At 44.5% G+C, this 27,596-nt stretch overlaps 2 protein-coding genes across 4 annotated transcripts in view; one reads left to right on the forward strand and one right to left on the reverse strand.

The window, feature by feature from the left end:
- The window catches only part of Spg7 (SPG7 matrix AAA peptidase subunit, paraplegin), a 41,206-nt gene extending 15,696 nt beyond the window's left edge, over nt 1-25,510 (reverse strand). Inside the window, exons 1-9 of one of the 2 annotated variants that reach the window (XM_059263870.1) lie at nt 25,296-25,510; nt 21,325-21,427; nt 17,139-17,228; nt 10,879-11,120; nt 8,310-8,449; nt 7,191-7,293; nt 5,650-5,775; nt 5,065-5,227; nt 4,382-4,555 (exon numbers count right to left, since the gene is read on the reverse strand). In XM_059263870.1, coding sequence (XP_059119853.1) covers nt 4,382-4,555; nt 5,065-5,227; nt 5,650-5,775; nt 7,191-7,293; nt 8,310-8,449; nt 10,879-11,120; nt 17,139-17,228; nt 21,325-21,427; nt 25,296-25,478 — 1,324 coding nt within the window. In that variant the 5' untranslated portion in view covers nt 25,479-25,510. The remainder of the gene's footprint in view (nt 1-4,381; nt 4,556-5,064; nt 5,228-5,649; nt 5,776-7,190; nt 7,294-8,309; nt 8,450-10,878; nt 11,121-17,138; nt 17,229-21,324; nt 21,428-25,295) is intronic. The other variant, XM_059263868.1, reaches the window with a different exon arrangement.
- Nucleotides 25,498-27,596, forward strand: part of Ankrd11 (ankyrin repeat domain containing 11) — a 205,938-nt gene continuing 203,839 nt past the window's right edge. For both annotated transcript variants that reach the window (XM_059263863.1, XM_059263862.1), the window contains exon 1: nt 25,498-25,721. The gene's annotated coding sequence lies outside the window, so the exon portion shown is untranslated. The remainder of the gene's footprint in view (nt 25,722-27,596) is intronic.

A 27,596-nucleotide genomic window follows, 5' to 3' on the forward strand; every position in this document is an offset into this window, starting at 1 on the left:
AGAAGAAGGTGTCTCAGCCTCTGGAACTGGAATTACAGATGGTTGGTGCATGTGGATATGGGGACCAGAGCCCAGTCCTCTGCAAGAATAACAAGTATTCTTTTTGTTTGTTGTTTGAGACAAGGTCTCACCATGTGGCTCTGGAATTTCCTCTGTAGATGAGGTTAGTCTTGAACTCATAGATATTTACCTGCCTCTCCCTCCTGAGTGTTGGGATTAAAGGTTGTGTACCCCATCATGACTGGTTACAACAAGTGCTCTTATCTGCTGAGCCATCTTTCCAGCCTGCTTATTTCCTTTCAGTTTATTTATTTATTTATCTGTTTGTTTATTTTTACTTTATGTACATTGGTGTTTTGCCTGCATGTATGTGTGAGGTGTCAGATCTTGGAGTTATAGACAGTTGTGAGCTGCCACGTGGGTGCTGGAATTGAACCCAGGTCCTTTGGAAAAGCAGTCAATGCTCTTAAGTACTGAGGCATCTCTCTACCCCAGTGGTAATTTTTTTTTTTTAATATAAACTAGGATCCCATGCACATAAGGCAAGAGCTCTGCCACTGAGCCACTCTCCAAGCTCTGTTGGATTTTCTCTTTTCCCTTGAAACAGGGTCTTACTAGGTAGTACTAGATAGCCTGGAAATGCTATAACCAGGCTGGTCTCAAACTCACAGAGATCCACCTGCTTCTGCCTCCTGAGTACTGGGATTAAGGGTGTGAACCACCATGCTTGGCCCTGTTAGGATTTTCAAATGACTCCAATGTGGAATCAGCATTCACATTCTCCATTTGTGTTTCCCCAAACAAAAACTATACAACATATACCACAGCAGAACACTCCATGTTAAAAAACCCTTTCTCCGGGCAGTGGTGGTAAACATCTTTAATCCTAGCACTCGGGAGGCAGAGGCAGTTGGATCTCTGTGAGTTCGAGGCCAGCCTGGTCTACAGTGAGTTCCAAGACAGCCAAGGGTGTTACACAGAGAAACCCTGTCTCAACACCCCCATACTCACCCCCCCCAAAAGAAGCCCTTTCTCTAAGAATACACCCACGGCCAAGTGATTGTGTGGTAAGCAGGTGGGCAGCTGGTGCTCTTGCTGGAGGTTCTCTTCTATGACTTTATGGTCCCAGAAATGCACACAGCACCTGTGCTTAGGCCTCTGGGACCAGGATTTCTCATTCCCTTAGGAGTTTTTCCCACGACCAGCACAACATCCGCTCAACTCCCTCCTCTGCACTTCAATGAACAGAAATTGCTCTTCCTGAGGAGACAACAAAGACTAGTCTCAGAGCTTCTGAAGGAACCAGTGTCCACAGCTGTGAGAGCACAAAGAGACTTGTTAGTGCTGGGCCAACTTGACAAGCAACCAGTTCCTCAGCCAACCCTGGGGGACAAACAGCTATTTTTATGGTAGTTCAGAAAAAATTCAGCTCAGAAAAATGTCATGCTTTCTAGTAGACTCAAATCTCTTGAAAAGGATGGCCTCTGTCATTAAGCTGTGTGAGGTAACAAACTGGTTAACAGGTTTTCTTTTCTAGTTCAGTAGTAATGTTATGAAATCCATTTAAGCCCCTATTTAAATAAAACATATCTTTGAGGGAAGAAAAGAGCCACAGGAGAAGGGTTCACTGGAGTTTCCTTCATGATCAAGGATGCATGGTCAATGTTCAGAAGGATGAGGGGTACGTGTTCAACCTCACTTCATAGAGTCCTCGCTGAGACAAAGACCTTCATGCCAGGTTCCTGGGTCTGGTCTGAAGGTATCTGTCCGTTTCTAGCAGCCCTCTGCTCTCTCTCCACAAGGAACTACTACCACATCCTCGGAGGTAGTCAGTGCTCTGGAAACTTGACAGTGAGCACCGGCTGTTAGTGTGCAGAGCAGCTGTTAGGGTACTTGTTACGCCTGCCATGGGCTCTGAACTGATGGACAACTGGACAACAACAGAGACAGGAAACAGGAGGGCTGAGGCAGCTCTATATGCAACCATTTTCATACTGTCTCAACAATAGAATACCTTTTCCTCTTCATTGTTAGAACCATGCTTTGATTGGTTGATTTGTTTGTTTATTTATTTATTTTGGTTTTTTTGAGACAGGGTTTCTCTGTGTAGTCCTAGCTGTCCTAGAATTTGCTCTGTAGACCAGGCTGGCCTTGAACTCACAGAGATCAGCCTGCCTCTGCCTCTCAAGTGCTGGGAGAGGCCAGCATTGCCCAGTTTATCCTTTGATTTAAACTTATAGCAACTTTACAGTTCATGAAATAACTTCCAATGTGCATCAGGCCTTCTGACATCACAAGAGCCAGGAGCTGAATTCTCACATGCATGTGTGTGAGACGAGTGCAAACATATGCATGTGCATGTAGGTGCAAGTATGTGTCTGTGCATGAAGGCCAAAGGAGGACATAATGTGTCCTCTCCTAGCACTCTCCACTTTATAGTCTCCCGCCAAAGATGTAATGTTGCTTATGGCCTTGAGAATCATCATGTTACTGAACTGTTCCTACCAAAATAAATGCTTCACCTGGCCTTAAGAACACATCACACACACACACACACACACACACACACACACACCCACGAACACATCACACAAACTAGGTGCGGTGGTGCAGACCTTTCATTCCAGCATTCAAGAGGCAAAGGCAGGTAGATCTCTATGAGTTCAAAGCCAGGATAGTCTACAAAGTGAGATCTAGGACAGTCAGGGCTATTATACAGAGAAACCCTGTCTCAAAAAAGCAAAAAAAAAAAAAAAAAAAAAAAAAAAAATCACATAATCACATCACAGTCCCCCAAAAAGATGTCTTTAACACAACTGTCCTGCAAAGAGTGTTACCATCTCAAAAGGCTGGAAGAAATTCAGAGCCAATACTTCCCCATGGGCTACATGAGACTGCACCGGACCTGGCTAAGGGCAATGGAGCCATAATGTTACATCTTGGGACTGGCAGCTAGCATAAAGAGCAAGAAGACTTTGAAGAGACTTACAAAGTTTGTTCAGTCTAAACTCTTTCATATCACTGCTAAAGTTTCTCCTTAGAGCTCTTACACAGAGAAACCCTGACTTGAAAACCAAACCAAACACCAAGTAAGTGCCTCTCATCAATACCAAAAATAGCTTGAGATGAATGTCTCCATAAGATATAAACCTAAAACCTGTAATTCTAATTGAGTAATAGTTAAAAATTGACCTCAAGTTGGATATGGAGCCACATACTAGTAATCCCAGCCCTTAGGGAGGCTGAGGCAGGAGGATCAGGGATTTGAGGCCAGGCCTAGGGTCACATATTGAAATCTTGTCTCAAACACAAAAACCAAAGGGCTGAAATGTTGGTTCAGAGCAAGAGAACTTGATGCTCTTCCAGAGGACCTGAGTTCAGTACCAGCATGCATGTCAGCAGCTTACAAGCACCCTAACTCTAGCTCCAGGAGAGCCAACACCTCTTCTGACTTCCTCGTGCTTATGCATATTCATAAAATAAAATAAAAAATAAACATGCCAGGTACATAACTTTAATCCCAGCATTTAGGAGGCAGAGGTAAGTGAATCCCTGTGAGTTTGAGGTTAGACTGGTCTGCATAGCAAGTTCTAGGCCAGCTAGGGTTATATAGTGAGACTGTGTCTCAAAAAAAATTTCACTGAGGATGAAGCTAGTGGTCAGTGCTCACCTAACATGTGTGCAGCCCTGGATTTACTCTCCAGTATAAAAAAGGAAAGCTGAATTTCCTTTATATTTACTTATTTTACCTATATGAATGTTTTGTTTGCAAGTATGTTGTATGTACCATGTGTGTGCCTGATGCCTGCAGGTTAGAAGGGCACTGGATGCCAGGGAACTGCAATTATAGATGGTTGAGAACCACCATGTGGGTGCTGGAAACCAAACCCAGGTCCTCTGGAAGAGCAACAAGTACTCTTAACCACTGAGCCCTCTCTCCAGCTCCAAAAGAGGAGTTAGTTTTCTTTTCTTTCTTTCTTTTTTTTTTTAAATGTGCATTAGTGTTTTGCCATGGGTGTCAGGTCCCCTGGAACTGGAATTAGACAGTTTTGAGCTGCCATGTGGGCGCTGGGAATTGAACCTGGGTCCTCTGGAAGAGCAGTCAGTGCTCTTAACTATGGAGCCATCTCTCCAACCCCCTAAACAGAGTTTCTTACAGGTAGCAAATGGATAGACAATTCTTAAGCTGACTTGCTGTTAGATGTCAATATCTAGAATATTCTCTGCATAATGTTCTCACTAGAGGAGGAGTTGACAGCAATATAAAACAGTGGCAATACCCCTATCAGTGATAAAGACTCAATCAGCTGAAACAAAAAATGTGACCGGATTCATCCACTCTGAAAGCCATCACTGATAGGTGGGGCATGCTGGCACTGACCGTCCATCTCAACCAGGAGCTGGTTAAGGGTCTGCTCTTCCTCTGTGTTGGAGAAGCCAGACATGGAGGTGGACCGCTTCTTTCCCACGGCATCGATCTCATCGATGTACACTATGCAAGGGGCCCGGGCCCGGGCTTCCTTGAAGAGGCTTCGCACACGGGCAGCTCCCAGGCCTGAGGGGACACAGAATGTCAAAATATAGGCAGATAAAGGAAATCAAATCCTATTTTGGGTCACAGCCAGGCAAAATCTTCCACCAGAGATACCTGTATCTAACAGGCCACTCTCTGTGGATGGACCAGAAGTGCCATGTAGTCATCCGGGCCTCCCAAGCCACAGATCCAATCAGAATCAAAGCACATAACTACCAAGTGGGTGTGGACCAAAGCTTTTGTTTTTTTTTTTTGAGACAGAGTTTCTCTGTGTAGCCCTGGGTATCCTGGAACTCACTCTGTAGACCAGGCTGGTCTCAAACTCAAACTCAGAGATCTGCCTGCCTCTGCCTTCCGAGTGCTGGGACTAACATGCACCACCTCTGCCTGGCTTGGACCAAAGCTTGTTTTAACTTGGGTTGTGTTTGTCCTTCTCTGTTCCACTCAGCTCCCCATGTTAGGAGGGTTATGTGGAAAGCCGCCCCGGCACTAGGCCAATGAAGCCACCCATACTTCCAGCCCACACCTACCTCCAATGACTTCCACAAACTCCGGGCCAGCCATTGCTAAAAAGGGCACCTGAGCCTCAGTGGCTACTGCTTTGGCCAACAACGTCTTCCCACAACCAGGGGGTCCCAGCAGCAGGGCACCCTTTGGAACCTTGGCACCAAGCTGAAGAAAACGCTCTGGGCTCTAGGCAGGAATAGACATGTGACACTCAGTACTCAGCATTTCACAGAGAATGTTTAAGGGACTCATATGAAGAGTAACTTATGATACTCATGAAGCAGCTACAGTTTCAGTGGGTCCAGAAAAAGCAAGAAGCTTCATAGAGTTGCAGCTCCAAAAGAAAAGACGGTCTAATTGAAGTGGGCTGTTAATTACACTCTTTTCTTTTGATGGCCGACTGTATACTGGGCATTGCAGTTGGTTTACCAGGTACAGACACATCTTACCGTATCTATGAGATGAGACTGTCACCCTTAACATATAACACTTAACCCATGGAACAAACTCCCGTCTCCAAGTGTCTGCTCACCCGAGCCTTCTTTCTTGGAGAAAAGACATTTCACCACCTACTCACATCTCTCCTTGCCTTAACACATGCCTCTCACCTTCAGATAATCCACAAACTCTCGGACTTCTAGTTTGGCTTCATGCATCCCTGCCACATCTTGGAAGCTGACTCCTTTCCCTGTCTTCCCATCCACGATGGTGAAACGTGCCATTTTAAGCTGATTCTGTGCAGAAAGAGTCAGGGCAGGAAACTGTGCATCCCTAGCAAAATAGGAAGCAGTAGCTGCTAGCTGCCTGACCTAACACAAATCTGTATCTCCATCCTTGGTGGAGCTGCTTCCTCTCACAGCCCAGGAGGACCAGCTTATCAGCCTACTCCCTCCGTTACAATGAGATCACAGACCACCAGGGGAACCTCTTTGGTTTGTATTGTTTATATTAGGAAGAAAGTAATCTTAACAATTTACCTTTAAAAAATAGAACTGGAGAGATGTTTCAGTGGTTAAGAACACTTGTGTTCTTACAGAGGTTCAATTACTAATACCCACATAGAGACAGCCTTCTATAACTTGAGTTCCAGGAGATTCAATAATCTCTTCTGACCTCTGTATGCCCTGCATGCACAGAGTGCACACACATGCAGGCAAAACACTTATACATAAAATAAAATAAATTTTAAAAAGATAAGCCAGGCAGTGGTGGTGCACACCTTTAATCCCAGCACTAGGGAGGCAGAGGCAAGTGGATCTCTGAGTTTAAGGCCAACCTGGTCTACAGAGTGGGTTCCAGGACAGCCAGGGCTACACAGAGAAACCCTGTCTCCAAAAAAAAAAAAAAAAAAAAAAAAAAAAATCACACTTTTTTTTGGGCATGGTGACTCATACTTTTAATCCTAGCTTTTAAGGCAGAGGCAGGTAGACCTCTGTAAGCTCCATGTTAGCCTGGTCTACATAGGGTGCCAGTCCAACCAGGGCTGCAGAGTGAGATTCTGTCTCAGAAAAAAAGAAAAGGAAAAAAAAAAAAGAAAGAAAGAAAAAGACAACCATGAACTTCTCCTCAAGGTAAGGAGCACAGCTCAATGGTAGAGAGCTCGCATCCCAGCATGTACAAGGCTCTAGGGTTAATCACCAACACCACATCAGAAGAAAAAGTCTTCTTTAGCTACGGAGACAGAATATGCCTGTATTCTCAGTGGAAACAGTGACACTCGGAGGGGTACAAAAGGGGCTGCCCATATCCCCAGCCTAAGCCTGAGGGATGGAGAAGCCACAGGAGGGAAAGTACACCCCAAGAGTGGAAGGGAGTTTTCCTATGGTATGGCTGTTCTTTAAGGTCCTTTTAATGTTTCTCTATTAGCCAATGAGAGAGAAAAAGAAGAGCACTGCTCCCCACTGATATGGGACTTTGCAATAAAAAAGGACCACACAGAACACCGTTCCCTATAAAGAGTGGGCTCGGTGGCCCATGTCAGGAAACGGGCTTTCAGCAACCCTGATTATCCCACACTCTCCATGAAGCCAAGCAAGTGAGACAGGCTGTTGATCACGGCCACTGTCAAAAGCTCATATCCCACGAGGACTTTTCTACAGGCTAGGGAGAAGCGTTCAAGTTCTTACAGACATCCAGCAGTACAACTTACGAAAGCACTGAATCCGCCTTCCCTTCCTGTCATCCCAGTCAGTCGGAAAACATACCACAGGATGGCCAAGCCTACTGCTGTCATCCCCAGGGCGTAGAGGGCACTGGGTAAGAAGAAAGGCAGTTATGCAGGTGGAAGTCATTTTCAAGGCAACTGATGAACAAACCTTAGAAGCTGGGAACTCTAAAACTGAGGCTAAGGCAGAAAGCAAACCATTGTGCAGACATGTTCTCCTGTCCTCCTGTTAGCAAATTTCCTCTTCCACACAGGTTTCAAGTGTTTAGACTGAATGAACAAAGGCTTACCTACCTGCTACGTGACAATGTCCAACAAGAGCAGGTTCTTCTATGGCTAACATGTTACAGTCTGTCATTTTCAATTAGTAAACAAACAAACAAACAAAAAGACTTAACAAAATGAAACTCTGTGATTAGGCTCTCTATGTGAGAAGGAAGAAGAGGACCACCCATGATCTGCCTCATACTTCCCTGTCACTTGACAATAAAACCAGATCAGGGGGTGGGGATTTAGCTCAGAGGGAGAGCGCTTGCCTAGCAAGCACAAGGCCCTGGGTTCGGTCCTCAGCTCTGGAAAAACAAAAAACAAAAAACAAAAAAAACAGATCAGCCTCAGGGTGGGCGGTTTCAGCATCTGGGCTGTGCAGATTACAAGTCATTTTCAAAGGAGTACTTGCTGATACTGGCTTCCTGCATCTCAGGTCACAACCTCACAGTAAACATCTCTTTAGACACTGGCTTCCATCACTAGCAATATTGGCCTATGGGCTCCATGGCCCTCACAATATACCCAACAGTGCTAAGACACCTCTGAAAGAATTTCTACTTATTATGACCCCTTCTATTCCTTCTGTTCCATTTTCCTTTATGGAAAGCAGCAACCTTGGTGTGTTTAACTCAGGACTACCTACCACAGACAACTGAAGAGAGTGAAAGCTCTAGGGATTTGCACTTCCACATCTGCAGCCTCTGTCCTCTTACATTCATGGAACCTTCCCACAGGGACCCAGCCAAGTCAGCTCGAGATTTGTTGTCTGTTCAGTGTGTCTCACATTACAAAGCCAAGCTGGATTAGGTCAAGTCCACAGGACAATTAACATACTTTCCAAAGAATCCTGTCCGCTTGTAGGAAACAGGAATCCTGTCCTTGCTCTCGATGTTCAGCTCATCTTCAGCTGCTCGAAGCTTCTCTTCAAATTTGTCAATATTTGCAACCTGCATCCGGTACATCAAGGCCAGCCGCTGAGGCAAAATGTAGAGTGGGCAGAGAGAGAGTGAAAGGTCAGCATACAGAGCTGGCACACTGTATGACACCAGGGCTCCAAAGAGGACACTTTGTAAAAAGCACTTTCATGCCTAAAAAGTTCTAGTTTTCTCATGTCCAACCTAGAATGACCACCTCAGGAGATACTCCTTCTGATGGAAATGCTTTGTACTTAGTAACACTTTACCCTGGCACGTGGGACTCACCACAGGGACAGGCACCTGCAGGAAGTCACAATTATCCTCATGGCCAGTCTGGGTCACGAGTTTCAGGTTTTATTATTTTTGCTTTTGTTTTGTGAGACAGTGATCATGTTGTATAACTCAGGTTGGCCTTGAATGCAAACTTCTCCTGAATGAACCATCTTGCCCAGTTTTCATGTCACTTTTGTCATATCCCACATATTACCAATTCTAATACATTCCTGGATTTAACTTGAGCCAATGATGGATGATGGATGGCCCAGCCCTACAGTTTCAGAGAAGTCTTCAACAATGTGTCATGGCTCGCTGTATATTGGTGGGGGTGACAGTAAGGAGGCAATTAAATATTTTAACTACCATTTACATTTCCTCCTTCTGCACATTAGATAAAGCACCCATAAGTTACACTTTCAGGATTACCTTTACTGATCCTAGATGTCTGCTCTAGGCTTTCCCAATACGTCAAGCCATTCTAATACCCAAATAGCTTCACCAACCTGCATAAGGGGGAGGTTTGAAATGACCCTCTTTACTATGCCAGACTCAAGAGCAAAGTGTCTTATTTCAGAAGCCAGTTCAAACCCTACATTCTCCGTAGTGTCTGGGACCTTCTGTATCTGCCTTATCTAGGTGCTTGTGCAAAGTCACAGAGTGCTCTGCACACCTTTGCTGAGGCAGGCGGGTGTTTCGGGGTAGGTGCTTGTGTTATGCCTTCATTGTTGTGGTTAGATGGATTGAGCTTTTGTTGTCTGACAGTGTGTATTGATCCCATGGCCCCAGTTCTTACAAATGATCAGAACAGAGATGATCTAATAGAACTTGCTGGACCAGATGACACTCACGCCACCAACATCCATGTAAGAGGAATCTCAAGGTGTCCTTTTGGGTGCAGAACAGGTCTGTTGAAAGAAAATATACTACACTGGAAGAAAAGGCTCATTCTAGTCAGTAGAGCCTACAAATAGAGACTATGCCTACAGTTTGATGTGGTCACTTGGAACAGGGGCGATCAGCCAGGTGGCCTCTCACAGTTACACTCTCCTGCCACCCAATTTCAAATAAAACATGAGAAGGAAATGAAAGAAAAAAATTCTGGGTCTGTTACGGGCTGAGTGTGGTAGCACACACCTTTAATATCAGAACTTGGGAGGCAGAGACAGGCAGATCTCTAGGAGTTTGAGGTGAGTCTGGTCTACAGAGTAAGGCCCAGACCAGCCAGGGCTACAAAGTAAGACTCTGTCTTAAAAAAAAAAAAAAAAAAAAAATCCGAGTCTTAAATAATCCTATAATCAAGTAGTTTTTAAGGCTCACATAGAAAAAAGTACATTCTAGAAATATCTTTGCCTGAATGCTTTCAGGACTCAGCAATGGTATATGACACTGGGGGAGAGATAAGAGAGACACTCTAAGGACTGAAGCAGAGTAGGATGGGACTCATCTTCATACTGGTTGTCCTCTGAGGCCAGTCTCCACAGCTTCAACTGTGAGTACTCTCACCTGGGGTGGGACATGTCACTGATCTCTGACACTGAGTCTCCCGCCTGATCTAAACCCACATCCCCTGCCCCATCGTGTGTATTCTTCCAGGGTTCCCAAGCTGGGATCTTGGTGTGAGCACAATCCCTCATTGTCCTCTCTGAGTTTCAGTCCTTCACTAATTTGCATTTATTTTATATCCCTCAAAGGGCAGACCGGTCTGTGGTGTCAGCAGGCCTCCGACTAATAGCCCATCATCTACTTCTGCATCCATCTCTGCCAACCATCCACTTAAGAGCTATGTTGTAAACTGTTTACAGTAACTCCTTACCACCTTAGCTCTCCCAGATCTTCGTGACCTGAGACAAAGCCCCGGCCTTCTGACTTTACAGCCAGTCCTGCACATACCCAGATTGGCTCAGCACAACTTCTAGGCTGCAGATGGTCTCATCTCCTTATCCTCTCATACCAGGGAGATACTGTCTAGAATCGATTGTCACTTATTTTCACCTCTTCCACTGACACACCATCAGAGCTGTCTTTCCTGTCAAGAGCTCCTCTGACTACCTTCTTTAAGCTCCACCTTAACAAGCACTGTTCAAACCCTGCAGCAAGCCCTACTCTGTACATATCCTGTTAAAGACAACCAGGCAAGCCCAGGATTAAAAGGCTGATTGAAAAGGGGATATTCCCAACTTTCCCAGTCCGATGCCTTCACCCCGACTCACAGGCCGCCCAAACACCACGGCTCCAGGATGCAGATAGACTTCCACCACATCACTTTCGGGTACCACCTGCACACGCTGCACCTCGCCTTTAGCCAGCATCTCATTGACAAAGTCAGTCCAGGAAATACTGCCCCCACTGGTACTGAGGGAGTTCAGCAGGCTCATTACAACAGCAATGATGAACAAGGTGCGCAGCCTCTCGCGATACATCTGGTCTTCCCGCTCTTTTCGTCTCCTCTCCTCTGAACAGAACACAGCGAGAATCAGGCACATCAAGAATAAGCCCAGGCACATTCTCACATGAGCAGGGTCTCACTTCTATCTCTCTCCTTAGGAATACTCAGCAAAGGAGGGACAGGATCTGTGTCCTAATGAATCCCAAGTTTCTGCCTGTTTTTCAAGCATTATCCTAGGCCTGGCATGGTGGTATACACCTTCCATTTATTTATTTATTTATTTATTTATTTATTTATTTATTTATTTATTTATTTATTTATGATTTATTTATTATGTATGCAGTGTTCTGCCTGAATGTTAGGAGAGGGCGCCAGATCTCATTATAGATGGTTGTGAGCCACCATGTGGTTGGTGGGAAATGAACTCAGGACCTTTGGAAGAGCAGTCAATGCTCTTAACCTCAGAGCCATCTCTCTAGTCCCTTATTTATTTTACATCCTGGCTGCAGCCTCATCCCCATTCTCCTCTCCCAATCCCTCCTCCCACCCCCCCAATTCACTCCCTTTCCGTCTCCATCCAGGAGAGAGCAGGTCTCCCATGAGTACAAATAAAACATGGCAAGCCGGGCGGTAGTGTTGCACGCCTTTACTCCCAGCACTTGGGAAGCAGAAGCAGGCGGATCTCTGTGAGTTGGAGGCCAGCCTGGTCTACAGAGTGAGTTCCAGGAAAGGCACCAAAACTACACAGAGAAACCCTGTCTCAAAAAACCAACCAACCAAACAACCAAACAACCAAACAACCAAAAAAAACCAAAACAAAACCATGGCATATCAAGTTGCAGTAAGACTATGCACCTCCCCTGTGTCCTAGCACTTGGGAGGCAGAGGGAGGAGGATCTCTGTGAGTTCAAGGGCATCCTGGTATACACAGAGTTCCAGGAAAGCCAAGACTATAAAGAGGGACTCTGTTTCAACACCACTACCACCCTCCATCCCTACCCCTGAGAAAGAGAAGAGATGATACACTTGACAAATGCTATCCATATGCTGTCTGCAGTCACTGAGACTTTATTCACTAAAGTCACTCCAGAGGAAGTCATAGTTCCTACTGTGAATGGCATGTAACAACTTTTAAAGTCAAAAGCCATCCAAGGAACACCATGCTGTTGCCTCATACAGGAGACTATCCACTACAAGTCCAGAAATAAACACAGGCACTGAAATGCATGCTGTGAACTAAATACCAACATAACACCTGTAGCATATATAAGCCATCAGGCATAGCAAGTACCTGCTCCCACCTGCCCCAAAAGACAACATCTTCTTCGTTCATGGAAGAGCAAATGGAAGAGCCGAATGCTCTCTCTACCCAAACTTATTTCTTCAAATGTAATATTTAAAAATAAGTTGATGCCAAGTGTAGTAGTGCAGGCCTTTAATCCCAGCACCTGGGAGGCAGAGGCAGAAGGATCCAAAGCCCTCTGCTCTCTATCAGAGTCTGCATAAACATAGTATGTATATATGTACATACATATAGTATGTATAATTCCAGCACTTGGGAGGAAGAGACAAGTGGATTTCTGTGTGTTCCAGCACAGCCAGGGCTATATAATGAGACCTTGTCTCTAAAAAAAGAAACAAAACTCCCAAATCTTAATCACAAATGCTCATGAGCACACGAGCACAGACACACAGAAGACTCCAGGGCTGGCAAAATAGCTTAGCAAGTAAAGGCACTTGCTGCAAAGCCTCATGACCTGGACCCACACAGTGGACAGCCAGAACCAACTCCCATAATTTGTTTCCCAATTTCCACAAGCACACTGTGCATGCATGCCCTTTCTGCACAATACACAAATAAATAGATATAATAAAAACTAAAATACAGGCTGGAGAGATGGCTCAGCGGTTAAGAGCACCAACTGCTCTTCCAGAGGCCTTGAGTTCAATTCCCTGCACTCACATGGTGGCTCACAACCATCTGTAATGAGATCTGGGGCCCTCTTCTGTATACACAACAACAACAACAACAACAACAACAACACTAAAATACAGGGCTAGAGAGATGGCTCAATGGTTGAAACTACTGGCTACTCTTCCAGAGGACTCAGCACCCAAATGGCAGCTCACAACCATCTGTAAGTCCAGTTCCAGTACCACATCTACTTCTGGCACTGCATGCATATAGTACACTGACATACACAATAATTAAAACAAAATAGATAATGGTAATACATGCCTGTAATGCTAGTAATTGGGAGGTAGTGGCAGGAAAATCAAGAGTTCAAAGTCATCCTGAGTTACATAGTGAGTTTAAGGCCAGCCTGGAATACAGGACACTCTGTCTTAAAAATACCAAAATATTACACATTTTTATCCCAGCTCTCTGGAGTACTGATGCAGGGGGATCTCTGAAAGTCTGAGGTCAGCCTGGTCTACATGGAAAGTTCCAGAACAATTATAAATACACAGTGAAAACATGTCTTAAAATAATAATAATAAAATAGACAAAAAAAAAAAAAAAAAAAAAAAAACCAAAGCTGGGCATGGTTGCACATACCTGCAAGCCCAGCACTTAGGAGGTAGAAATAGGGGGCTCAGACATTCAAGGTTAGCTTCTGCTACACAATAAGTTCAAAAACTGCCTAGGACTGGCTGGAAAGTAGCCCAGCTGTTAAGAGGACTGACTGCTCTTCTAGAGGACCTGGGTTCAATTCCTAGCACCCACTGACAACACACAGCTGTCTAGAACTCCAGCCCCAGAGCACTAAGCACACATATGGTGCACAGATACATATTAAGACAACACATCCATACACAAACATAGCCTGAACATACACAACCCTAGTCTTGTGTTAGGGGTGGGGGTGGGGCAAGCATGATGTTGTATACCTGTAATAACTGTAATCCCAGCACTTGGGAGGCTGGGGCAAGAAGTTGAATGTTCAAGTCCAGCCTGGGCTACAAAATTGAGACCATTCCTTTCTCAATTTCAAAAAGTCAAAAACTAATAAATATAATTCATATACTAGGCCTTAAGACTATCATATTGTCCCTCATTTCTATTCCCATGATCCCATCACAAGAGACAATGAACCCCGGCCCTGGGAGTGACTAGAAACTAGCATTCCATTCCATGCCCAGTGCTCAACTCCTTCCTCAAGGACTCTCCCAAACTGTCCAATCTTGCCTGTCCCTCATTGACCTGTGCCATGTTTATTTGTGATCTCAAAACTTCAGATCATTCTTAATTATTTTTAATTATGTGTATGTCTAAGTGTGGGTTTGTACCTTTGAGTACAGTGTCTGCAGAGCCAAAAAGGGTAATGGATCCCCTGGAACTAGAATTTCAGGCAGTTTGTGCTGGGAATTGAACTCATACCCTCTGCAATAGCAGCAGAACTCTTTAACCACTGAGCCATACCTCCAGGCCCCTAAATACTGGTTCCTACACATTGCTTGCACATCTTTGGGCTTAATAATGTACTGGCTCAGAAAGTTCACAGCAGAGTTCTTTTTCTGCCTGAGTATCTGATGTCACACTGTCTCCAAAGTGCTTAAGGCATGAACCTCCATCAAAGCTATCACATGGTATATCCACCAGTCAGCAGCACAGCAGACTAATAGTAAGCTTTGTTGCCAAAATTCTTCAGGGGCAGGGCGGGGGCGGGGGCGGGGGGGGGGGGGGGAACGATTGTCAATTGCTAAATAGGTCACTGGCTCAGGTATGTAAAGACAAAATGCTGTTATTGAATTTCAAGGGAAAAGTCACCAGGTTTTCAGGCTCAGAAATCCTTCCTGCTGTGAGCACCATGTAGATAGTTCTAGATCCATACCATTCATTCTGACTACTGATAACCTGTAGAGAAACCTGAAAGGTAAGGACAAGTCTCACCTTACAGAAACAATGGAGGCATCCTTCTTAGGAGACTATTGAAAATTTTTGAAATGTATTTATTGTGTGCACACTCATAACTGTGTGAATTCATTTTTTTTTTTTCTGGAGCTGAGGACTGAACCCAGGGCCTTGCGCTCTACCACTGAGCTAAATCCCCAGCCCCCTGTGTGAATTCATATGCACCTCATGCATGCATGCAGGAGCCCATGGAGGCCAGAAGAGGATATCAGAGCTCCCAGAACTAAAACACAACCTAGATGGTTATGTGCTACCATGTAAGTGCTGGGAAATGACCAGGGTCCTCTGCAGAGCAGGAAGTAACCACTGGGCCATCTTTCCAACCCCTGCCGGAAAATTTCATCCAAGGTTTATTTTCTAGCCAGGTGGTGGAGGCACATGCCTTTAATCCCAGCATTCAGGAGGCAGATCTCTGTGAATACAAGGCCAACCTCCTCTACAGAATCAGTTCCAGGACAGCCAGGGAGGTTACACAGAGAAACCCTTACACAGAGAAACCCATTCTATAAATAAATAAATAAATAAATAAATAAATAAATAAATAAATAGATAGATAGATAGATAGATGGATAGATAGATAGATAAAATTTAAAGAGCTAGGCATGAAGACTTATACTTATAATCCCAATACTTGAGAGTCTGAGGCAATGGCCAGCCAAGGCTACAGAGCAAGACCCTGCCTCAAAACAAAAATGAACAAACAAGCGAAACAACAACAACAAAATCAAAGCCAGGAGCAGAGGCATACATTTATAAACCCAGCACTTGGGAAGTTAAGGCAGGAGGATCAGCTCAAGGAAGCCTCAGCTACGCAGTGAGTTCTAGGCCAGCCTGGGCTACATGATACTTTATGTGAAAAAAAGGTGGAGGAAGAAAGAAGAGAAGCCTTTTTCACTTCAAGATGTGAAATGTTCACCTGTATGTTCTAATTCTTTTTAGTTTTGCTTAAAAACAAACAACAAAAAACTATGTATGTGGTTTGAGTGTGCGGTGTGCATGTATTCATGTGTGTGAGCACATGTGAAGGTAGGTGCACATGTGCATGTGGAGGCCAGAAGTTGACATCACATAACTTCCTTGGTTGTTCTCCACCTTTTACTTGAACCAGAGCTTGGTGATTCAACCAGTCTAGCCGGTCAGCTTGCACCAGGGATTCCCTATCTCTGCTCCCCAGTGATGAGATTTACAGACAGACAGGATGCCAGACAGACAGGTGGTCGACTGTTCAGCATTCACATAGGTGCTGTGGATCCAAACTCTCACACTTGCATGACAGTGCTCTACTCACTGACCCATCTCCCAGACCCTGTTTTCCCTTTATATTGAATAACCTAGGTAAGCGTGATGGTGCATGCCTATAATACCAGCATTCATTCAGAAGAGAGGCAGGTGTATTAGCAAGCTTAGAGCCAGCCTGGTCCAAGTGAGACTGTCTCAAACAAACAATAAGTAAGTAAATAAATAAACTTAATCCATTTAGAATTTGCTCTGTTTTGAGAACAGAATTAAATGAGACTACAAAAATACTGAGTACAATGCTAAGCACATACTAACTATCTCCAGGGGTAGACAACTTCCAACATTATTGGCTCCAAAAAGCTTACAGAAAAACAAAAACAAAAAGCAGCTTCTAGCTAAGAAACTTAAGAAACTCCAGAAGTTCAGTTCAAACATTCATCTTCTACATGCTTTACACTCCTAATTCCAGCAGGGTGAAACCTAAGATCTGAGGGCGTTCTTAGTTTCCCCAAGTGTGGCTGTGAACCGGAACAGGGCAATGTTAGCTTGTAAACGGTGGCGATCCTGCGGCTGCAAACCTGGCCCCACTCATTTGCCTTCTCCTCACTCATCTGCTAGCTGGCTTCACACACTCAGGAACAGTGGAAACCCTGACTAGTGTGCACAGGGCTGGGCTCGCCACAGTCTCTACTCGCAGGATTTAGGATTTACCCTTTCTGTGCAGGCACAGAAGCTCTGTCTGCCTGCAGACATTCCTGAGTGTGACAGAGGGACACAGGTGTCCACAGAGGCATCTCTGAGAAAACCAAGGACTCAGCAAGCACAGGAGCGCAGTTCACACAGGGACAGGCAATCAACTCTGCCTTTCTTAACAAGAGGAGGGGCCACAAGGAGGCACAAGAGGGACAGGTACTTCAGAACATCAGTACCTTCATCATCTTCAGGAGCCTTGCCTTTGGGTTTATTATTGTCTTTGTTCTTCTGCTTCCTCTGTGAGGTATTAAAATAGTAAGTACCACCTATAATAAACAAGAAAAGGATTAGGTTTGTAGCTACAAGAGACATCCAAGAAAGCAGTATGTTCACAAATAACCACATCAGAACAGAAGCCACCTGGAACCTATGCCTGAGAATTGCTGCATCGGGTATGACTGCATTTCCTTCTATGTATACCACTACAGCATCTACTTGTGATAGAATAATGAACTATTAATGTATAAAGACAAACTTTTGCTATCTAAACTGGATAGCAAGTGGCTAGAACATACTTCTCTTGCAAGAGGACCTCAAGTTTGGCAGTTCACAGACACCTGTAACTCCAGCGCCAGAGAATCTAACACCAATACCCTCTTCTGGCCTCTGTGGGCATCTGGATTCATGTACACACACATTCACTGAAAAAAATTTTTTTTTTATTTTTAAAAAAGTAAAATGAGATTGGAAAGATGGCTCAGCAATTAAGAGCACTTGTTGCTCTTGCAGAAGACCTGGGTTCAGTTCTCAGAACCCACATAAGGTGTTCACAACCATCCATAATTTCAGTTTCAGGGGATCCAACACCCTCTTCTGACTGCTCAGGCAGCAGGCATACCTGTGGTACACACAGAAACATTCAGATAAAACACTCACACACATGAAATAAAGAAATCTAAACAATATTTTTAGCCGGGTGGTGGTGGCACACGCCTTTAATCCCAGCACTCGGGAGGCAGAGGCAGGTGGATCTCTGTGAGTTCGAGGCCAGCCTGGTCTACAGAGTGAGTTCCAGGAAAGGCGCAAAGCTACACAGAGAAACCCTGTCTCGAAAAACCAAAAAAAGAAAAAAAAAAAGAAATTTAAACAATATTTTTAAATAAAACAGCAAAATGGCTAGCAGGTACAGTAGCTCATCACTGTACGACTAGCACTCAGAAGACAAAAGGATCACCTTGAATTCAATGCCACCAGGTTACAAGGTATTGTACATAAGCCTGAGCTACATGAGACTATCTACAAAAGAAAACAAAAACAAAAAATATTTTTTTTAATTGGCTAATGTGACAGAATACAGAATTAGAGGATATAACTCAGTGGCAGAATACATGCTGGGTTTAATCCCAAAATTCACCCCCTCAAAAAAAAAAAAATGGTGTTACAGACATAAGTGTGGAAATGACACTAGCTTATCCGAGAACAATTTAAATCTGCTTTAAATGAACTTAGACAGATGAATGACTCAAACTGGTACCTGTGGTCACAGCAGCGACTCAGTTGCCAACGCCAGGGACAGGCTGGCATAAGGCTGCACAGAAAAGCACAGGAAAAGTTTGGCCTTGCCCAAAGTCTCAACAGATGGGAGAGAAAAATCACCATGACATCAAGTCTTAAAAAAAAATTTATATATATATCTCCATCCAGGTGTGGTGGCACACATCTTTAGCACTCAGGAAGTAGAGGCAGGCGAATCTCTGAGTTTGAGGCCAGCCTGATTTACAAAGCAAGTTCTAGGACAGCCAGGGATGTACAGAAAAACCCTATTTCAAAATAAATAAATAAATAAATAAATAAGCAAAAAAATTAAAAATTAATTAAAAAAAAAAAAAAAGCCTGGCGGTGGTGATACATGCCTTTAATCCCAGTACTTTGGAGGCAGAGGCAGGTGAATCTCTGAGTTTGAGGCCAGCCTGGTCTACTAAGAGAGTTCCAGGACAACCACTGTTACACAGAGAAACCCTGTCTCAAAAATTTTTTTTTAAATTAATTAAAAAAAATTTTTTTATCTATATGAGTGTTTTGCCTACCTGCTTGTATGTCTATCATGTGCATGCCTGAAGAAACTAGGTGCCATATCCTATGGAACTCAGAATACAGAGTTACAGATGTTGTGAGCTGCCTGATGTGGATGTTGGGAACTGAATTCAAGTTCTCTGGAAGAATGATGTTTTTAACCTGAGACACAGATCAGACCCCAAGTCTAACTTTCTTCATAAAAACATTAACAGACAAAAAAGCAAAACTATATTTCTATTAGAACTCAACACTGGGTTTTTGGATGGCTGGGGCATATTCATGCTTATCTCAGAGTTACTGAACAGAGGAGGGAATTCAGATGAAGCTCAGAGCAGGGGAGCCCAGTGGTAACACAGGCTGTGTCCTTCAAATCAGGACCTAAGCACTGCACCGTTCTGTATTCCAACTAGGCAAAAAAGGAGTGAAATTATGGCACCACCCCTGAATGTCCTTTGAGTTAAAGCAGAGACACTGTAGAATAATTTTAACCCGAGCACTTGAGAGGCAAAGGCAGGATCTGAGTTTGAGGCCAAGTTTTACAAAGTGAGTTCCAGGACAGCCAGGGCTACAACAGAAAAACCCTGTCTCAAAAAACAAACAAACAAAAAACAAACAAACAAAAATGACAGTGACAATGAAATACAACTTCAATTTCATGCTTTATTTTCTAAGATTTTTTTAAAATTTTGTGTGTGGATGTTTTGCCTGCATGTACATCTGGGTACCACTTGGGCTGCGTTAGTGAAGGCCAGAAAGGATTGGATCCTCCAGAACAGGCATTACAGAAGGCTTAGCTGCCTGCCAAGTGGGCTCTGGGAACCAAACTCTGAAAAAGTAGCCAATGTTCTTAACTGCTGAGCCATCTTCCCAGTCCCTACCACTTACATTTTTAAAACGAGGGCTAGCCAGGCGGTGGTGGCGCATGCCTTTAATCCCAGCACTGGGGAGGCAGAGCCAGGTGGGGATCTCTGTGAGTTCAAGGCCAGCCTGGTCCACAGAGCGAGATCCAGGAAAGGCACAAAACTACACAGAGAAACCCTGTCTCAGAAAACCAAAAAAAACAAAAACAAACAAACAAAAAAAACGAGGGCTAATTAAGATGGCTCAATAGGCAAGGGTACTTGCTGCCCAGCATGATGACCTGAATTTGATTCCATTCTCTCTCTCTCTCTCTCCCTGCCCCCCCCCTCTCTCTCTCTCACACACACACACACACACACACACACACACACACACACACACACACACAGAGCTGCTAAACAAAAGGAAAAATAAGTCTAGGCCTGGTAGCGCATACCTGTAATCCCAATATTTGGAAGGTAAAGACAGGAAGATTATGAGTTCAAGGTCAGTATGGACTACAAATTAATACCTTGTCTCAATAATACAAAAACAGACACAAAAAATCCAAACCAAACCAAACCAAAACCAGGTGAATAGTGGCATATTCCTATATTCTACCCCTGGGAAGGTAAAGGCAGGATGATCAAGAAGTATTCAGACTCCCTATCTATAAACATCATTTCAGATTATCCAAAGACTAACAGGCTCACAACAGAAAGAACCAAAGTTTGGAATGAAAATATAGCTTAGTTGGTGGAGTACTTGTCTACCATGCGCAAAGTTCTGAGTCCAATCCCTATCATCATATAAAACTAGACAAAGTGGCACATACCTGTAATCTCAGCACTAAAGAGGTCAGAAGATCATAGTTTTTATGGTGGCTGTTCTTAGTTTTCTGGTCAAAGTCAAACTAGCAACATTCTCCTAATGGTCGCTTGTCACATGCCAAGGAATCTACATTTGATCACAGTGTATGTATACAGATGAAAATGGCTGATTTTTTTTTGTTTTGTTTTGTTTTGTTTTTTTGTTTTTTGTTTTTGTTTTTCGAGACAGGGTTTCTCTGTGTAGCTTTGCGCCTTTCCTGGGACTCACTTGGTAGCCCAGGCTGGCCTCGAACTCACAGAGATCCGCCTGGCTCTGCCTCCCGAGTACTGGGATTAAAGGCGTGCGCCACCACCGCCCGGCGAAAATGGCTGATTTTGCTGCATACCTAGGTCATCAGAATAGCCTTCTGCTCCTAGGCTACTCTACTGAACGCTCTCATGCTCTCACAACAGTAAGTACTGTGTTTTCAGGCAACTTGAACTCTTTTCTTTCTTTTTTTTTTAGAGACAGGGTTTCACTAGCTGGTTCTGGCTGGTCTTGAACTGGTAGCCCCCTATTTCAGTGCTGGGATTACAAGCATACTAGAGGCCATGCTCCTCTTCCATTATACTCTTATAGGACGACAGTAAAATCTGTGTCCATCACTATGGGAACATGCAATGCATAGATACACACCTGAAGGCTGCCACAGTCTGATTGCATTTGGAACTATATGCTGTTTCAGTAACAATCCGCTAATACCTCCAAAGCTAGGGATCAGTATTCGAAATAGCAAGTTCTGTAAAAAAGAAAAAGACTGAGGTAACACTAAGACCACACACCAAAACAACACAGGGCTAGGGATATGGAACAGTTGGTCGAGTCCTCGCAGGAAGCCATGGGTTTGATCCCCAGTACCCCATAAAACTAGATATACTGGTAGATGCCTATAATCCTAGCACTGTAACACAGAGTTCAGCCTCAAACTTGGTGATCCTTCTGCACCACCCTCCCAAGTGCTGGGATTACAGACATGTGCCACCAACCCAGAGCTTGTTTCGTTTTTTTGGTTTTGTTGTTTATAACTGCCTTATGTAGTTCAGGCTAGCCCCAAATTTACTATGTAGCTGAGGATGGCTTTGAAATCCTGACCTTCCGTCTCTACCTCCTAAATATAGCATTATAGGTGTGTTCCACAATTGGCTTAGTCTTTTATGTTCATTTCCCCTCCCAAGTTGGGGTCTTACATGTAGCCCTGGCTGGCCTAGCATGGAACTCCATATGTAGATCAAGCTGGCCTTGACCTCACAGAGATCTATCTGCTTCTGCTCATGAGTGCTGTGATAAAACGTGTATACTACCATGACCTACCAACCTTTAAGTGTTAAGATCAACAATCCAATTTAACATTTTTCTGATTCATAGTATAGTGAAGGCTAAGAATTGGAACCTTGTTACCAATGGGAAGGCTATCTCTATCTTCTTGTAGCAATATTCCCACCAACATCAAATGGGGTCATACTGTGAGTATATTGTGAAGTCCACTCATTTCTTCACTATCATGGAGAAGGCTGGGGCCCATTTGACAGGTGAAGCCAAATGGTCAACATCTTTGCCCCTGGTGATGGTTGTGAACTAAAACTCACTCAAGGGCTGGAGAAATGGCTCAGAGGTTAAGAGCACTGCTTACTCTTCCAAAGGTCCTGAGTTCAATTTCCAGCAACCACATGGTGGCTCACAACCATCTGTAATGAGATCTGGTGCCCTATTCTGGCCTGCAGGGATACGTGCAGACAGAACACTGTATCCATAATAAATAAATAAATCTTTTTTTTTTTTAAAGATTTATTTATTTATTATGTATACAGTATGCTTGCAGGCCAGAAGAGGGCACCAGATCTCATTACAGATGGTTGTGAGCCACCATGTGGTTGCTGGGAATTGAACTCAGGACCTTTGGAAGAACAAGCAGTGCTCTTAACCTCTGAGCCATCTCTCCAGCCCTAAATAAATAAATCTTAAAAAATAAAAACAAAAACAAAAAAAAACCTCACTCAAGAGCATCAACAAACCGGGCGGTAGTGGTGGTGCACGCCTTTAATCCTAGCACTCGGGAGGCAGAGCCAGGAGGATCTCTGTGAGTTCGAGGCCAGCCTGGGCTACAGAGTGAGTTCCAGGAAAGGCACAAAGCTACATGCAGAAACCCTGTCTCAAAAAACCAAAAAAAAAAAAAAAAAAAAAAAGAGCATCAACAAGTTGGGTGGTGGTGGCACATGCCTTTAATGCCAGCACTCAGGAGGCAGAGCCAAGTGGATCTCTGAGTTTGAGCCCAAGCTGGACTAAAGAGTGAGTTCCAAGAGAGCCAGGGCTACAAAGAGAAACTCTGTCTCAAAAAACCAAAAATGGCTCAGTGGTTAAGGGCACTAGCTGCTCTTCCAAAGGTCCTGAGTTCAATTCCCAGCAACCACATGGTGGCTCACAGCCATCTGTAATGAGATCTGGCGCCCTCTTCTGGTCTGCAGGGATACATGCAGACAGAACACTGTGTACATAATAAATAAATCTTAAAAACAAAAACAAAAACAAAAACCCACCCCTCCCCCCCAAAAAAACCAAAAACAAACACCAAACAAACAAAAAAGAGCACCAATAATGCCTCCTGTACCGTGAACTGCTTAGACCTGGTCAACTTCCATGTCCCGAACAACTCATAACCACAATCTATGCCATTACCACTACATGGCCTCTCTACATTGCCAGCATGATGGCAATGGAGGTGCCCAGAACATCACCACCTTTGCATCCACCGGCACTGTCAAGACTGTGGGTGAGGTCATCCCAGAGCTACACGAGAAGGAAGCTTACTGGCATGGCCTCCTGAATGTCCACACATTCCCAATGTCTGCCCTGGATCTGACCTGGAGAAAGCTGCCAAACATACTGGCATCAAGAAGGTGGTGAATGCTGGGCAGTGGTGGCGAACACCTTTAATCCCAGCACTTGGGAGGCAGAGCCAGGAGGATCTCTGTGAGTTCAAGGCCAGCTTGGTCTACAGAGAGAGATCCAGGAAAGGCACCAAAGCTACACCAAAAAAAAAAAAAAAAAAAAAAAGGTGGTGAAGAAGGGCTAGAGAGATGGCTCAGAGGTTAAGAGCACTGGCTGCTCTTCCAGAGGACACAGGTTTAATTCCCAGCACCCACATGGCAGATCATAACTGTCTGTAATTTCAGTTCCAGGGGATCCAACACTTTCATAGACATACATGCAGGCAAAACATGCATGCACGTGAAATATAAATAAATTATTTAAAAAAGAAAAAAAAGGACGGTGGTGAGCAGGTATCAAAGGGACCACTAAAGGGCATCAGGAGCTACACTGAGGGGCCAGCTGTCTTCTGAGACCTTAACAGTGACACCCACTCTTCTACCTTTAATGTCGGGGCTATCACTCCACTCAACTACCACTGTGCCAAACTCATTTACTGGTACAATGAATTTGGCTACAGCAACAAGGTGGTGGACCTCTTGGTCTACATTGCCTTCAGGAAGTGAGACCCCTGGACCACCCATCCCAACAAAATCACAAAAGAAAAAGGGAGATCCTCCAGTGCTGAGGAGCCAGATGCTCTATTAAGACATTGAGACTCTCCCCTTCCTCAGAGTTTCCATCCTAGACCTTCCTCACAAAAGAGGAGGGGCCTAGGGAGCTCTATTGTCAATTCCATCAATAAATGTCACTGGATTAAGCCAAAAATCAAACCCAAACAAAAAAGAAACAACAACAAAAGTCAATAACTTTCAACCATAGACTGAGGATCACAAGACTACTTTCAGTCTCCAACTCACAATCTTCCTGGCCTCAGCCTCTCTGTAAATGCTGAAATTGCAGGTGTACTTGCTCTGCTTAAAATAAATAAATAAATAAATAATAAATAAATAAATAAATAAATAAATAAATTCAAGTGCATATTTATCTGTAATATTTACACTGCCCTGAAATGTAACCACTTGGAAGTTTTAAGATAATATCAAAACCTCATTAGGCTGAGATGAGGGACCTGAATGAAGCACAGCCTTCCCATTCGGAACTCAAGGAATTCCTCTCAATAACAAACTACACTACTTCTGTAGCTACATGGTTTTCGTTCATGCAAAAAGCTTCCTATTGCTGTAAGCAACAATTATTTTTCCGAAGGCGCTGAAATTCATCCTAGTGGAACTGGTTCAGTTGAGCCAATTGTACCACTAAGGTCAGACACTGGTGAAATCATCCTGGCAGGGTGGCCCACACCTATTACCCCAGCGCTTCCGAAGGTGCTGGTAAAAGGATCATGAATTCCAGAGCTGCTTTGACCACACATTTAGTTCCAGGCTACATGAAATCTTGCCTCAAAAACAAAAAGGAAAGGAAGGAAAGAAACTGGTAAATAGGACTCAATTTTAAACCGCCAGGGCCTGAGGTATAACACATCTCACACATACACACTAGGGTTAGAAGAACCACCAAAGGCTCAGCCTCACGCCTCGGGGAGCCCACTTCAGCCCTCCTCCCGCACCACGCACAGATAGGCCTAGCAGATGCCTTGCCAAAGAGGAAGGTGCAGGCGCACATCCGGTCCGCAGAGACCCGCGACAGCCGCCGCCACCGCTTGGTTCGGAGCGGGTTACCTGCGGCTCTTGGCCTCCAGCCGCAGCGAGGCCAACCGGAGTCCCGCGGACCATGTATGGCCGCCTGCTCCCAGCCCCGGACGAGAGGCCTGGGTCCCTGCCCCGGAGAAGACCCCATAGGCGCCTTGGCCCAGGGTCCGGGTTTTGGCGGAGCGCGCGGAATAGGAGCAACGCGGCCGCCATGATGCCGAGAGCGGCGCCTGCGCAGTGGCGTTCCGGCCGCCCTAACGGTCAGGTTTGGCGGGGGAGGCCTCCTCCAGCGCTTGCGCTGTGGAGAAAGTTGTCTACTTGCAGCGTCTGCGCTGTCAGAACTTTCTGGTCTCCGCAAGGTTAGCTGCTAAATTTCCAGTGTCAGCAGGGTGCGCAGCGCGAACGCTAGCAGCTGGGAGCCTGCGGGTTCCGGAGGAGACAAGCTACAGTTACCCGGTATTTTCTGTCTGTTTTATTTCCAGTTCAGGCTGCTGTTTCCAGTGCTTGGCAAGTGAATACAGGATTCGGTTTTCACATCGCCTTTCTTTGGGGGTGTGATTCGGTCCCTGTTGGCCACTTTTTGTCCTTTATTTATTTATTTATTTATTTTTAATACACTATTCACCGTGCTACACACTCTGGCCTCATACTCCAGATCCTCAAGCTCAGCCTCCTGAGTGCTGGCCTGACAAGAGTGAGCCACTAGATCCAGTTTTTTCTTAACACCAGAGGTCCTGAAGATGTTCTTGACTGGCTACAGAAAATGATGTGGAGGTCCACGGTGTGTGAGACCACAGTGCAGCAGCTCAGAATAGGAAAACTGCGCTCCCCATCTTAAGGTAGAAGAAGAGGAACTCTTAAAGTCAGAAGTGGACTAATCAAATGCAGAATAGTCGGTCACTGGCCTGGGGAGGGCTAAAAAATAGGCTCAAGCCCATCAAGGGTCAATGGTCATAGAGAAGTGATTGATGTTTTCTTTCATCTCAGGAACCTAAGAACAAATTCAGACTGCAGCAGGAAGGGCAGATGAGAAGGAAGATGTTTTTGAAAGGAAAGTACTAAGCTCTTCCTGGGTCAAGTAGAGTGGAAAATTTGTTCTATACATCTTTAAGTTAATGTAGATGGGGCTGGAAAGTTAGCTTAGCAGTTAAGAGCACTGGTTCTTCTTCCAGAGGACTCCAGATCAATTCCCAGCACCCACATGGTGGCACATACCCATTTGTAATTCCAGTCCTTGGAGAAACCCTTTTCTGGCCTCACTGAGTACCAGGCACCTGTGTAGTACATAGTCATACATGGAGACAAAATACTCATCCACTTTTAAAAAGAATTTTTAAGGTGATAAATTCATGTAGATAACGATCTCCTCATACTAGCTCATTTGTTTTCTCCTGGGCTGACTCACTTCTGGAAGTAATTTCCAACCCTAGTGATTGACCATGGATCTCAGCCAGGCTTATATAAGGCCTAGACAACACAGAAGTCCATATTGCTACTCACAGGAAATGAGAATGTATTGAAAATGAAACTGGGTGTGTAACCCCAGAGTTTAGGAAGTAGAGGCAGGAGAATCGAGAGTTGGAGAGTTTAATTTCATTGGCTATGTTGTGAATTTGAGACCAGCCTGAGCTACCTACTTGAAAACCTGTCTCAAAATAGAGGGGAGGGGAGGAGGAGGAGGAAGGGAGGGAGGGGGAGAGAGACATTGGAGAGATTGTTCAATGTTTAAGAACTATATTGTTTTTCCAAAGACCTGAGTTTGGTTCCTATCATCCATGTCAGGCAGCTTACAACCATCTATAACTCCAGCTCCTTGTGGATCTGATGACCTTTTTTGGTTTACACACATATACATACACACACACACAAACACACACACACACACACACCCCAAAGAGAGAGCGACAGAGACATAATTTTAGAATATTTTTCATAATCTCCCCAAACATTCTTCCCACCTTTCTCCTTCATTTATTAATAGTCCACTCCACGTCTCCCTAAATCCCTTAGCAGCAGGCTAATACGTTTTGTTTCTGTGAACTGTGTTTGTGATCAAATTTAGGGCCTTATTAATTATAGTCACTACCACTGAGGTAATGCCCTTTGTCCCAGGCTTCAAACCATTGGGCTTTCAGAGTTCATTCATGCAGAGACAGAAGGGAGGACTTGCTGTCCCACCCATGGACATGGTCAGGGTCACTACTATCCACTCTGTACAGCAGAGGGAGGGCTACTGGTGCTGTGAGTCTGCCCTAGTCTAGTGCCTGAATGCTAAATTAGTCTAAAAGCAGACTAAATGCACATGCCTCAGAAGTGAACTTACAGTGACCT

This window comes from Peromyscus eremicus, chromosome 5 (assembly GCF_949786415.1).
Source record: "Peromyscus eremicus chromosome 5, PerEre_H2_v1, whole genome shotgun sequence".
In the NCBI taxonomy this organism is placed as follows: Eukaryota; Metazoa; Chordata; class Mammalia; order Rodentia; family Cricetidae; genus Peromyscus; species Peromyscus eremicus.